The sequence below is a fragment of the Bufo gargarizans genome, chromosome 4, assembly GCF_014858855.1.
Source record: "Bufo gargarizans isolate SCDJY-AF-19 chromosome 4, ASM1485885v1, whole genome shotgun sequence".
In the NCBI taxonomy this organism is placed as follows: domain Eukaryota; kingdom Metazoa; phylum Chordata; class Amphibia; order Anura; family Bufonidae; genus Bufo; species Bufo gargarizans.
The window spans coordinates 451,518,412-451,533,539 of record NC_058083.1 but is presented as its reverse complement, the minus strand read 5'-3'; the positions used below and the strand labels follow the sequence as shown (position 1 = coordinate 451,533,539).

Here is a 15,128-nt window from a genome sequence, read left to right as displayed (position 1 = left end):
CAGGGGTGGAAGGAGGATGCAACTGTTGCCTGGCCCTGTCAATCAAGACTTGGAGGGCGTGTAATGAGGTGGGAGAACGGAGCCTCTAGGAGCAAGAGCAATGCCCCTCCCCCTGCTCCTAGAGGCTAATTTGCATACTATAAAAGTAAGTCTCCTGCAGTAACGGAGGCATGGATAATCACAAGAATAGCATAGTTAGGTGCAGCTGACATTAGCACATCGCTAATGTCAGCCAGTTTAATAGTGAAAATTCTAGTGACAGAAACCCTTTAAGATTAAATATAGACTCTCTCTCCAGATCCCAAAAAATCATTATATGCCAGATACTCACAGCTTCACTCCAAGGTATTGCACAAAATTGGAAAACTGCACTAATCCCTTCTGTTTCTCAAATAATCAGAAAAGTAAACATTAATTGCAGGTTTGAAAAGATGATTGCAAATAGTAACAACAGTCCAAGCATCAAATAATCTGGGCGCCATGGTGGGCTTCACTATTCGATACTTAGTCCTACACAGTTTTTCCTCTACTGATGACCTCAGTGGAATCCTAGTTCCTCATTTTATTCCCTATTTATTTATTTATTTTTGCTACTTTTCATTTCTCTTCTTCACTACTGTTTATTTACTCATAGACATTAGATGGTACTACTACATATCTCTCATGAGACCCACGTCTTATACATACTATATATGTATATAATATTTCATACTTATGTAAAATTGACTTGTAATACTGTTGATATATGATTATGGTCACTCGAATACCTGTCTATATCATTGTTCTCAAATGTAAAAATATGCAAACACCTTTCCTTACCTGCATTAACCAGCAGGATAGGTCACCCTTTATTGCTGATAAAATACCATTAAAGAACCATTGAAACAGAAATATTGTTCTGTTTTGCATGATCTATCAGACAATTGTACAGGACAACCCCTTTAATAGCTTATTTCCCTAGTTTACTATATTCTGATATGGAGCTGCTGCCATAGGAAATTATACAAATCCCATACTGATCTTCATGCTATACAGGGGATTCCAGGATCCATGCCTAGGAAATTCTGCTCTTCCCCAATATACGTATATATATATATTTTAGCATCGTATATATATATATATATATATATATATATATATTTTATGTTTTTATCACAGTTTTCTGGCCATCTAGCTAGGCACAACTGACTGCTCAATGTTTGTAGTAGCAGAGAATACGGAGACACATAGCAATGACCCAAATACCCATTGCCATGTGACTGTGTGCTCTGCATCCTCTGCTTCTTCATACCTTGTTACTCAGCCATAATTTCCCTAAAGAGCTTTTCTAATGGTAAAATGTGCAGTAGAGCTTTTGCACAGCACTGTGATTGTTAGTGCAGGGATATTTATGGACACTATTTCTTTTTGAAGTGTCCGTTACAGGACAGCACCCCGGCCATAGGCTGCAGTGAGTGTGCAGTAAATAAGGAGTAGTTACTTTTCCTTAGCACGTGAATGGAGAGACTGATAGCACAGAAATCAAAATCTCTCCTTGGCCCTGTCCCTGTCCAACTAAATGCATAAAGCATCACGTCTGTATACTTCTAAATTGACTCTGTTTCATATTTCCTGATTCATTATTCATGTTATAAGGCATATCCAATAAAACATTTAGAGATTCCTCCCTCCCCATGCTCCTTCCTAAACTGCTTTGTATTATTAAAGGAAAGGTGTCATGAAATATTTTATCTTCCAGTTAAAACCAGTTAGCAATACATGCACATATCCTTTTTTTTCTAATCATGGTTTTATTTTCTGATTGCAGATATACAGTTGTGTTGAAAATAATAGCAGTCAGACATCACTAACCTCATCAATCACTGTTTTTGGTAGAAATGATATTTCAACATGGCAAATAATTTACTAGCAGGTGTAGTAGAGTAATAGAAACCCAACAGTCATGACATGCATGCTGCTGATTCTTTGTAATTCAATCACTTATTGAAAGGGGCATGTTCAAAATAATAGCAGTGTGGAGTTCAATGAGTGAGGTCATTTATTGTTTAAAAAACAGGTGGCAATTATTGCCCTTATTTAAGGTAGGAAGGCAGCGAATGTTGTACATGCTGGTTACAGGGCATTTCTCTTTGAAATTCTGAGGAATATGGGTTGTTCCAGACATTGTTCAGAAGAACAGCGTACCTTAATTAAAAAGTTGATTGGAGAGGGGAAAACATATAAAGAAGTGCAGAAAATGATAGGCTGCTCAGCTTAAATGAGCATCACAAATGCTTTAAAATGGCAACCAAAACCTGAAAGACGTGGAAGAAAGCGAAAAACTACCATTCGAATGGATAGAAGAATAGCCCAATTGGCAAGGACTCAGCCAACAATCAGTTCCAGGAAGATCAAAGAAGGTCTAAAGTTACCTGTGAGTACTGTTACAATTAGAAGATGCCTATGTGAGGCCACGCTATCTGCAAGAAGCCCTTCCCCCCCCAAAAGTCCCACTGTTGAAAAAAAGACATGTGCTGAAGAGGTTACAATTTACCAAAGAGCACATTGACTGGCCTAAAGAGACATTTTGTGGACTGATGAAAGATTGTTCTTTTTGGGTCAAGTGGCTGGAGGAAGTTTGTCAGACGACCCCCAAACACTGAATTCAAGCCACAGTACACTGTGAAGACAGTGAAGCATCAAGTGAAGCAGTGAAGCATTATGATATGGGGATGTTTCTCATACTACGGTGTTGGGCCTATTTATCGCATACCAGGTATCATGGATCAGTTTGAATACATCAGAAAACTTGAAGAGGTCATGCTGCCTTATGCTGAAGAGGAAATGTCCCTTGAAATGGGTGTTACAACAAGACAACGACCCGAAACACACCAGTAAACGTGCAACATCTTGGTTCCAGGCCAACAAGATTGACGTTATGGAGTGGCCAGCCCAGTCTTAATCCAATAGAAAACTTGTGGGGTGACATCAAAAATGCAGTTTCTGAGGCAAAACCAAGAAATAGAGAAGAACTGTGGAATGTAGTCCAATCATCCTGGGCTGGAATACCTGTTCACAGGGGCCAGAAGTTGGTTGACTCCATGCAACACAGATGTACAGCAGTTCTGAGAAACAGCGGTTATACAACTAAATATTAGTTAAGTGATTCAAAGGAAGGCAAAATCTTCAAACATGTTTCAGTTTATATAGTGAATGTTTGAGTTTGTAAAGAAGAATACAAACCCTGCTATTTTTTTTTTTTTAACAGTCTAAGGCCTCATGCACACGACCGTTGTGTGCATCCGTGGCCGTTGTGCTGTTTTCAGTTTTTTTTCGCAGACCTATTGACTTTCAATGGGTCCGTGGAAAAATCGGAAAATGCACCATTTGGCAGCCGCATTCGTGATCCGTGTTTTCCTGGCCGTGAAAAAAATAGGACCTGTCCTATTTTTTTCACGGCCAACGGTTCACGGACCCATTCAAGTCAATGGGTCCGTGAAAAATCACGGATGCACACAAGATTGTCATCCGTGCCCGTGATCCGTGTCCGTTTTTTTCTATCATTTCAATGGCAAACTTGACTTTTTTTTTTTTTCATTTTTTATAATGTCTGTGGATCCTCCAAAAATCAAGGAAGACCCACGGATGAAAAAACGGTCACGGATTACGGACCCCGTTTTTGCGGACCTTAAAAAAAAACAGTCGTGTGCATGAGGCCTAATATTCACTTTTCCTAAAAAAATTTAGAGGAACAACAAAAATTTTATATATTTCTCTTCATGTTTTTATTTGGAATAGAATGTGTGGTTTTCCTAATGCAATTAGAAGCATTTTGAGCGTTATTCACTTTTTTAAACACACTGCTATTATTTTGAACACAACTGTATTTATTCTATTTCCTAACATGATTATGGGGGTGGTCATCATACCTTAGCTGTTCTTAACATCATTTAAAAGCAAAGCATTAAGAAAAAATTGCCAGACTTCTAGGGGAGAGTTTTCTAGGCATACTCTGTGACCTAAGCAAAGGGCATTGTATAAGGAAGAAATAGATAAGCTTTGAAAATCACCTATTGTGAATGGTGGATCCTGCCTTATCTATACACAGAGGTGATATCATTATAGACAGGATTAGAATGACAGATAAGCAGGTAACGGCACTAGTAAAGTGATTCATATAGACCTATTATTAGATTATTTACAAATGGTCACATAAACCAATAATTGTCTCTTGGTTTACATGTGTTAATTCTTTACTTATATACAACATAACATTTATTTCCTTTAATAAAATGTTTCTACTTATTACTAACGTTTAACATTCTCAGCCGTGTTTGCACTATTTGTGTCACAGTGCAAGCTAGCTAAGAGGCCCTCATATGTTTCCTGCCTGGCTGGCTCCCCTACTCTATACGGTTACTGCCGTTTTACCAAGTGCTGGCACTGTTATCTCACAGTGCACTTGGGCTAGGAGACTATGATATGTTCCCTCTTAGCAGGCCTCTCTGTTCTATACAATCTCCGTGGTGGTCACTTCTCACAGGCACACGCTGTCTAAAAAACACACACTATTCACACTCTGCCGCCCGACATGTTTTGCCAAACACTTGGCAGTACTCAGGGGTATCGGGCAGTCTATTATTAGTTTTTTTGACCAGTGGAAAAACTGCAGGATTTTATGTTTTTTGTTTAAATATAGATATTGACATGAAAAATCTAAAATAACATCATCAAAAAATCTTCAAAAATATGTTTGGCATCAGCATAAAAAATGTGCATCTCCAGGCCGCTGGCTTTTTTTGTTCTAATTGGAATATTTTACATGAAGCCTGAAGAACCAATCCTGTCTATGTACTACAAAACTACAAGTAAATCAGTTCTAGGTTGCTGACTTTTAGAATTGATGACAGTTTCTCATACTCACCTCCCTCATTACCAGCAACAATTCTGTATGTGACGCCTTTTCCTTCAGCATTCTTAGCAGAAAATATAAAAACCGGTTCATCTTCAGGTTTATCTTCCCTAAGAGTGGTGCTAAATATATAACATATAATTATTAGAAATAAAGATTGACATTTTCATCGGGCTTACGCAAAATTCATAAAACAATAGTAAAATTTTTATAAAGAAATGGACATTTTTTGCAGTTGCCAATAAATTTCCATTTTCAATTTTATTGGCTATATTCACCAAAAATAAAGTTGATCATCTAATGGATTGCAGTCTTCATGATTTGCATCAGCAACAATCATGAATATCAAATGTGATGCATATGGACAAAACATTACGGGGAATTTATCAAGGCCTGCATTTCAAAATTGTGGCTTCAAGATACAAGCGACGGTCTGAGGGAAGCCACAGTGATAGATTGGGATATCCACAGCCCCTACCACTCCCATCCTCTGCTCCAGCTGCATTTTTAGACTGGCCAAGGATCAAAGCAATTAATAATTGGACTCTTTAAATGTGTGACTTTTCACATCTTTTCTGATCGCAGCACCAAAAATCCAATAAAACAGTATGAGGACAAACGATCGTAGTAACAACTGTAAAGACACATACAGCAGCGATCATTGCTGCAGCTCATCAGGAAGCAACAATCAGCAGTGAATGTTTCAGAAGTGCTGAAGACCTCTCTGTTCTTGAATTCCAAAATACCATGAAGGAAAACCCCTAATACTTTTTTGTTTTTTTTGTTTTTTTTCTGAGCTTTTCAAAAAAAACTTTGTAGAACATGTATATTGAAGTGTGCGGTCTAACTCGCTTCTTGGCTGCCTATATGAAGTAATATTATTGTGTGCATGACCGCAGTATTGTCAATAAGCACAAGGGCATTCTTACCTTACTTCATTAGTGCTAAATTCTGGCAAATCTTTCTTCTTATATACCAAATTGACAATGACTGTGGCCATGCTACTAAGAGGAGGGACCCCTCTGTCTCTGGCGACCACTGTTAGATTGACTTTGCCAGGCTGCAGCAGGTTGGTAGCAGTAATTATTTTTCCATCACTTTGATTTTCAAACAGGAAGAAGGTGGATGACAAGTCAGGTAACAGGGAATACTCGACAACTCCATTACTGCCCTGCAAAAAATAAGCATTTAATGGATTGTCCCACGAAAAATATTCAAAATTTTTCAAACTAGCACCTGTATCTCAATACTTTTGTAACTGCATGTAATTAAACATTTTGTCCAGTAACTAAGTTATTCAATAGAATCTATTCATACAGTGCCACCTGTTTGTTCTTTTCCTTATTTCTCTGTCCACCTCACTGAAGTGGACTCACATGATCAATTCTAATCTTCAACTGCCACAAGCCATATCTTCTGCTAGAAGCTCTGACAGCTACAAGGAGAAAGCTGCAGAAGAAAAAATATGCCCCCTGAGAAAGGACATGTCCCCAATAAAGGACACGTCTCTGGATCCATGTGAGGTACAGGGCTAGTCCTAACTTTGTTAGAGATTCTCATGTACAATGTAATGTCACATTTCTTACATTTTCAGTACCCCAGAACAGGGTACTTGCAAATAGTTCTTGTTATATAATGTTATGCAGTGTTATTTAATGCTATTTTATGTTCATACCTGGTTATCTACCCACCATAGCTTTTGTATGGATGAGACAGGGTTAATTACACTGATTTAACCCCTGCAGGAAGTTAGGTGTGGCTCCTGGATCCGCCCTTAGCTCAGTCTAGTCTAGTTAGTGTAGTTTAGCAGAGGAAGAGAGAGGAAGCTGCTGCACGTGCTTCACTCCTCACAGGACCGGACCAAAGTTACAGAGATCAACTTCTCTGAGGATTATCTACTGTGTGAAAAACATCACCATTTCTGCCGTACGAGAGAGAGACAGAGATTGAGAGAAATAAAAGAGCCAAGAAGGTCCAGAATCTTCACGGCCGAGCACGAGTCAGCAAAGCCATCAGTAAAGCACGACCGAGCCAATAAAGCATTTGCTGATCAAAGCTACCGATTTAACTGCTGTGGGAGGGACATTGCTTATGGCTGTATTACACTGGCAGATTGTCTGCCAGATGATTGCCAACGAGCGTTCGTAGTAACGCTCGTTAGCGATCATCTGGCAGTCTAATACTGCCGCCGATTACCCTATGAATGAGCAAACACGACTAGTTCATCGGGCAATCGTGATCTTTCAGCATACTTAAAGATCACAATTTGCCAGTGGCAGATCCTGCTGTCTAATCACATTCTGCTGCCTGCAAATAACTAGTCAGTATGGGGCTGTGTGATGGTATTAGCAATCCATCCTGTGGAGGAGATCGCTGCATGTAATAGCAGTGGTCTCCTCCGTTAGCGAGCAGGCGATTGCCGGCAAGGAATGCGTCCTTCCCGACAAACGCCTGTAGGATTGCTAAATGTAATCCAGGCATTAGACTCAATTCACACTTCAGATGGAAATTACAGCTAGCATTGGAAGAGTATGCCGGCCATAGATTCTGCAGACAGAGAGACTTTGGAGGGACAGAGGAAAGAGTTCCCCATCCCTGCTCAAATTCATACATTCATATCTGGGAATATTTGCACTGGGTACACAACTGTTAGAACTGTGTTTTGATACCCTTGGATGCACTACAACTCCCATTCTGCACTTTAGTAAAGAGAGATGTTTATTTTCTACATCTGGCCTCGTTACTGACTTCTACACCATACACCTCTGACAGCACCTACATCTCCTGCCTTGCACAAGTACCAGACCCATAACACTTAGGGCCCCCCAAGTCCTACCATCATGCAGTGGCCCCAACATCAGGGACTAAGGGAAAAAACATCTTCTGCCTTGTACCCACACCAAACCTATAACATCACGGGCACCCCAACTAAGTGTGTGCCCCGAGGGAAGAAAGGTTGGCCGTCCTAACACTGCCCTGGCCCTAAGGAGCATCAGTGTCAGGATGGCCACTGTGATTGACTGTTTCAGCCACTCCTGTGCTCCACTCCTTCTGGGCCTGCGGCACAGTAATCATGGGATAACCACTTTAACATAATAAAACACTAATGAGTTTATTCTCATAAATGGCACAATGTAGTTGTGTGGTAGGAAAAGCATGGCCAAAGGTATGTGAGGACCATTACTAAATAGGGGGTTTGGCAAGCTACATTAATTGGTAAAGGTAACAACAGCCAACCCCCACAAACCTCACCGATGCCCTTGTGGCAGAATGAGCCTGACAACCATGTTTTGAAATCTACTAGAAAGCCTTACTACGAGAATGGTGGCTGTAAGTAGTGGAATACATGTCAGGCATTAAAGTAATTCTAAGTAACACAGGCATATTTGCAAAATTGACAGTGATGAGCTTTATACAAACTCCAATGTACTCTGTGGTCCTGCTGTTAGGCTTGTAAACATGAAACATTTCCATTTTGGCTTCCATATATATGTATCCCATACAGTTCCCAGATGACCATTGTATGTAGTTCCAGATGAGTAGTGCCATACATTAGCTATATAAATAGGGTAGGCAGTGCCCTAATGTAGTGTCATATAGTGCCCAGATAATGCTACATGGTGCCCAGATGAAATTTGCCACACAGCACACTTCACAATAGAAGTACCTACCTAATAGTTCTCATGTGGCAACCAAGCCAAGGAATGACATGAAAACATACGGTAACATCATTTTTCACACTAAATCTATGGATGACTTTCCAAACATCCTTATTGCCCTTATTTTGACTCTACTTACTGCTTCCAATGACTGGGATTAGGCAACAACTGGTTCTGCCATCCAACCTATATTGGGATATTGATGACTAACGGGGTGAAACCTATCCGTGGTTCTAACTTGCTATATTTTCCAGGTTCTCACACACAAATTTTTTTTATGAAGTATGTACCTCATCTCTGTCTGTCACTGCTACAGCTATCACAAATGATCCAACTGGACTGTCCACATCTACTTCAGCAAAGTAGTTTTTCTTGGTAAATTGTGGGGCATTATCATTGTCATCCAGTATGTGAACAGTAAGATGAGTTGTAGCCTGCAAGATATAGATAAACAAATGATGGAGGGTAATGAGCTTTATTTTAACATAAATTTATAGAAATACATTAATTTAACCCTCTACATGAGATTACTCTTACAAAGATATAGGTGGCAGTAACAGACATGATGTTTAAAGAAAAGTTCTATACCATTGTGTATAATTGATCTGATATTTAAAAGTTATGTACACCTTTGGGGGCATTTTTTTATCAATGCTTTGTATTAATTTTGAGCTAAAAATATTTTTTTCATTTGTTCTTTATAAAAAATAAAAAAATGCACCACTGTCTTTGTGCAGCCTTGAGTTGATCTAGTAGCAGGATCAGAATTTTCACTCTGTTCTGTCAGGCAGCTCACTTGATGGGCTCCTTGTCTCTGATCTCTTACCTTATAAACACTCATTACAGCTCAAATAATCTTACTTAGGTATACACAGGCTTTAAGTTGTTTGTAACAAACCTTTTAGGCCACCCTCCTGTGATGTTCCTCTCCACCCGTTACATCAGATGTCATGATGATACTAGCGGTATGGCTTGGCAAAGAATGCTCAGATGTCCTGGTCCCCTGACTAATCATGATGCCAGCCGTCTTCCCAATCCAGAGATCTGTCTGATTGACTAGTCAGCAGGATCGATCAGCAGACCAATCAGGGGAAAAGCCAATCTCTTTGCGTGAATCTTCTCTGCTGTTCAGTGACACTGCTAGTTATTGACTCTTTCCTGTGTTCTTGATTGTTAGTTTGACTTCTGATTGTCTCAATACTCCTCTGGATTAACTCCTGCTATTCTGCCCTGAATTTTACAATGAACTGCCTGACTTCTCATTTGTCCGTCATCCTAATACTTGTAGTCCTTCCTGGTTATTAGACCCTAATTCTGTCTTCGGATTTGACTTGACGTTCCTCTGTGATTATCCAGAACTGACCCCTAGCTTGCCTTCTTCCTCTTATATCCTATTACCAGTCAGTGGGGATTTACAGAAGCCAAGTCCAACCCTCCTTGTGTGGGACAAAGATGAATCCATGTGAATGGCCAATGCAAAACCTGACTGTGGAACCGTGATTGCTGAACAGGTAATTCCCTACTGTATTACTATAATGTTAAAGGGGTTGTCCCCTTTGGACAACTCCACAAAAGTGAATAGAGTGGTGATCTGACATGCGTACTGCAACTTAATTCAGAGAGGTCTCGAGGACCCTCATTCTCAGGATTGCAGGGAGTTCCAGCCATCAGACCCCACATCATCCATTTTTTAAGACCTGTCCTGTGGATATCCTCTTTAAAGAGGACCTTTCACCACTCCTATCATGTCTGTTTTAACAGATTCATGCATTCCCCATTTAAGTGCATCTATTCTTATGGCTCTATGTTGTGCCATTCCTTTATTATTCCTGCCTGAAGTTATGAATAATTGCTAGCAGTCTGCAGTAAGGGTACAGAGGGGTGGTAACCAGTTGGGGGGGGTGTCACTGCACAGTCTAAAAATGACAGCACTGATTGGATAGAGTGAGTCTGTACAGGTACACCTCCCCAACTTGTTACCACCCCTCTGTACCCTTACTGAAGGCTAATAGCAAGTCATTCATAACTTCTAGTGGAAAAATTTAAGTAATGGCACAACATAGAGCTATAAGAATAGATGTTCTAGAATAGTTATTACATGGAGAATGCATCATGAAAATATTAAAACAGGGATGTCAGGAGTGGTTAAAGGTCCTCTTTAAGGCCTCGTTTACATCTCTGTTTGTGGATCCGGCAGGCTGTTTCGGCACAGAGCAGCCAGCCAGATCTCATGGATCCAGTAATGGGGTCTGGCTGGTGATCCGGCCAATTTCTGGCAAAAATGTTGAGTTTCAGCCAGACATAAACTATTGCATGCAGCGGTTTTCTGCAGATGAAATCTTGCATTTTTGCCGGAAATTGGCTGGATCACTGCTGAATCCCATTGCAGTTAATTGGATCTGCTGCGGAAGTTGAGGATCAAGTCACTAATATGTGGTTCATTTTTTCAGTGATCCACGGCCATAAGAACTTTTATGCTTGTTAGAGATGTGATTCAGTTATGTCTCCTAGAAGGGTCAATGTTTTTTTAGATACTGATCATTGAGACTGTTATATGCAGTCTTACTTGCCAGTCTTTTTTGTATAATACAGAAGTCCCTCCTCAAGCTGCAATATTAATTTGCTTCAAGACGACCAAAAGTTGAAAATATTGTAACTTAGGACAATAACTCTATTGAAACTTGTAGCTGGTTCCCAAAAAGTCTGAAAATTATCGTCCAGTACAAGGTTGGACTGGGAACTTAAAGTGGCCCAGGAAAAATACTAAAATTGGCCCTGTTTTAAAGTCCAAATTGATGGAAGTATGCAGGGCCAGTAATACCATATTGTGGCACATTATACAACCCCAATACCACAGTCTATCAAAAGTTATACTGCCAGCAACACAAAATCCCCCAAAACCTCCACTGGCTGGCTGTGAGGAGAGCTCAGGCGGCCCCCTGGGCATCAGCCCTCCGGGAAATTTCCCTGTAAGGTCTATGACCAATCCGCCCCTGGTCCAGTACTATACACACAGTAAAATAAAATGGTGCCACCATCAACTGCTCACCCAAGAAGCATTTCATCTTGCACAGGTAAAGAGCAGTATAGTAAAAGTATTGCTTTGTAAAACATCATATGTTTTTCTGCTGAATTAAGGATTTTTTTTAAAATGAAGTGGAAGACTTTTATGTCAGAAAATTGGAACAGGTGTTTTATTAATATGGTGTGAACATCGTATTTCTCAATGCATTTAGATGACACAACTGGTATAAATACACTAATAAATCTCTCCCATTCAGTTATACATTTTCTGCGTCTCCTCCCATACTATAATATAAAACTGTCTTCCTGTAGGCACCGCTAGAGGGAACTCAGTGCATAGGAATTTATACCGTTGCAACTGAATGCAATGGCAGCTGTAAACATTTATTTGCAGTGAGGTGCTACTCAGGTCTTTAATATTGATTGGACCCTGGGCAAGAATTTACTTGGGCCCCCTGGATCCCAGCTTCCCACACCCTAGCATGCAATCACCCCCTCCATCACCACAAGACACACATAAAAAAATCCACACACCTCGTAGAGTAGTAAACTTTATTCATGAGTGACCACTTGAGGTGTTCCTTGGCAGTAATGTAGATACTGCCTTTTTTTTCTGAAAAGGCAGTGTTTACATTAAAAAGCTTGCAGAGACATGCTATAGACACCAGAACCACATACTTTTAGCTGTTGTGGTTATGGTGACTACAGCGTCCCTTAATATAGAGCAAAATAAAAGAAAATCAGCACAAAAGTATCAAATAAAATGGCTGTATCATTATTGTAAAAATTAAAAAAGCACAACTTCTGACACAAATATTTAGTTTTTTTTTTACAATGTGCAGATAGTACTGTACTACTAACCCCTCCATCCACCCCTACATACAGGGTAATACAGCGCCACATACCTCTTACATCCAGTGACGTCTCTTCAATAATTATTGCCACACAGTGCCCTAAAATAACTGCCTCCAGAAAATAGTGCCCCTGACACTAATGGTGTAAACATAACGTCCCCCAAAAATAATTGTGGTAAGCTGATACTGTGCCAAGATGCCTCCACAGTGATAGTGCTCCCAAAAGTCCCACCAATAGGAATAATTTTCTGCTAGACCACACATGGTAGTAATAGTGCTCCTACAGTGCCCTCGACATGTCCCCACTGTGCCCCAGAAGTAATAATGCTCCCATAGTGCCCATACTAGTAATCATGTTCCCCCAGTAGTAATAAAGCCCATCATAATGTCCTGCAGTAGTAATAATTCTCATGTGCCAGTGCAAAAAATCCCCCCTTTTTAATGCCCTCAGTTGAGCTAATGTCCCCCCATAGTGCCCCCATAATGTGCCAGTATAAAATACCCCTATATAGTGCCTCCAGTAAATTCTCCATAGTGCTCCTTTCCTCCCTTCTTCCTAGTGCCCTCCATAATGTACCAGTATAAAATGCCCCATATATAGTGACCCAGTAGATACCCTCAGTGTCCCCCATAATTAGCAAGTATAAAATACCCCTTCTTAGTGTCCCCCATAGATAAGCCCATAGTACTCCTCTCTTACCGTCCCCATAGTACCCACCATAATGTGCCCCAGTATAAAATACCCCTATACAGAGCCCCCCCATATAAAATACCCCTTCTTTGTGGCCTAAGTAGAAGCCCCCATAGTGTTCCTCTCCCCCTTCCCCCATATAAAATACCCAATCTTTGTGGCCTCAGTAGATGCCCCTATAGTGCCCCCAATAGTGTGTCAGTAAGAAGTTCCCCCATAGTGCCACCCAATAATGTGCCAGTAAAAAGTGCAACCAATAATGTGCCAGTAAGATGTGCCCCCATAGATGCCCCCCAATCATGTGCCAATAACAAGTATCCTCATAGATGCCCCGCAATCATGTGCCAGTAACAGGTGCACCCATATATGCCCCCCAATCATGTGCCAGTAACAAGTGCCCCCATAGATGCCCCCCAATCATGTGCCAGTAACAGGTGCACCCATATATGCCCCCCAATCATGTGCCAGTAACAGGTGCACCCATATATGCCCCCTAATCATGTGCCAGTAACAAGTGCCCATAGATGCTCCCCAATCATGTGCCAGTAACAGGTGCCCCCATAGATGCCCCGCAATCATGTGCCAGTAACAGGTGCACCCATATATGCCCCCCAATCATGTGCCAGTAACAAGTGCCCCCATAGATGCCCCCCAATCATGTGCCAGTAACAGGTGCACCCATATATGCCCCCCAATCATGTGCCAGTAACAGGTGCACCCATATATGCCCCCTAATCATGTGCCAGTAACAAGTGCCCATAGATGCTCCCCTAATCATGTGCCAGTAACAAGTGCCCATAGATGCTCCCCAATCATGTGCCAGTAACAGGTGCCCCCATAGATGCCCCCAATCATGTGCCAGTACCAGGTGCCCCCATAGATGCCCCCCAATCATGTGCCAGTAGTAGTACCATATAAAAAAATAAACACTTATACTTACCTCCATCAGGCTGGCAGCAATGCGATGCAGGACTCTTCCGGCCTGTGTCCCGCTCTGTACGGCTCAGGCGGTGCGATGACATCATCGCGCCGCCTGCACCGGCCTCTGATAGGCTGCAGGCACTAGGCCTCTCCCTCCCCTGACCCGCCACACCACTTCCATCTGTATCGCTGTCTTGAGAATGGCGATGCAGATGACTATGGAGATGAGCACTTCCACAATCGAAGTGCTCATCTCCCTGTGCCCTGCCGCTGCCCCCCACGTCACCAGTGGCCAGCAGGGCTGCCCCTTTTGCCCCGCATTAAAGACGGCCCTGGTGCTGCTAGATAGCCAAATAAAGCATGCACTTCAGTAATACAGATAATTTTCCCGTAAAATCACCAGGGTGATTGGTTGCATCTTTCAGCCAATCATTGTGCTTCAAATCAGCAGTGTCTGTGGCATGGTATGTTTTAATGTGGTTTCAAGACCATTTCATATTGGTAATATTATAAACTGAGGCATTACAATTTCAGGGACCACGGTATACTTTTGGTAAGGCAACCAAGATATATTAGAATAACTGGTCACTCAGTACACACTTACCTGGTAGAAGGGCTCTGTCTTGTTATTACTGGCTGTTACAGTCAGTATTGACTCTTCTTTAAGTTCATGGTCAAGAGGACGCTTCACTAAAATGTTCCCTAGCAGCCCATCTATATCAAACTGGTCATCATCATCTGTCCGCAAATAAACAAAATGTCAGCAGCTTCAGAGTACAGATAGGGGAGTATTGTATTGTGTATTGTCACTAAATGGTAGTTTATGACCAAGAAGGACTATAAAAGCAGATGCACATCAAGTATCTAAAAATATAACAATCTTTATTAAACACCACAAAATTTTTAATATTGCATACAATATTGTAATAAAGATTGTTATATATTTAGATACTTGATGCGCGGTCTGCTTTTATAATCCTTCTTGGTCTTTGTCATCTATGTGTTGGACTGTTTATCTGCAATTGCATTTAAGTGTGCCCCCCACCTTCCTTCCCTTAGCTAGATATTTGGCAACCAGATAAAGCAGG

General features: G+C 41.0%; 1 protein-coding gene across 2 annotated transcripts in view; it reads right to left on the bottom strand.

Moving 5' to 3' along the window:
- The window catches only part of LOC122934218 (protocadherin Fat 4-like), a 140,326-nt gene that overhangs the window by 38,224 nt on the left and 86,974 nt on the right, over window positions 1–15,128 (bottom strand). For both annotated transcript variants that reach the window (XM_044289521.1, XM_044289519.1), the window contains exons 25-28: window positions 14,645–14,778; window positions 8,841–8,984; window positions 5,821–6,062; window positions 4,904–5,013 (exon numbers count right to left, since the gene is read on the bottom strand). In XM_044289521.1, coding sequence (XP_044145456.1) covers window positions 4,904–5,013; window positions 5,821–6,062; window positions 8,841–8,984; window positions 14,645–14,778 — 630 coding nt within the window. The remainder of the gene's footprint in view (window positions 1–4,903; window positions 5,014–5,820; window positions 6,063–8,840; window positions 8,985–14,644; window positions 14,779–15,128) is intronic.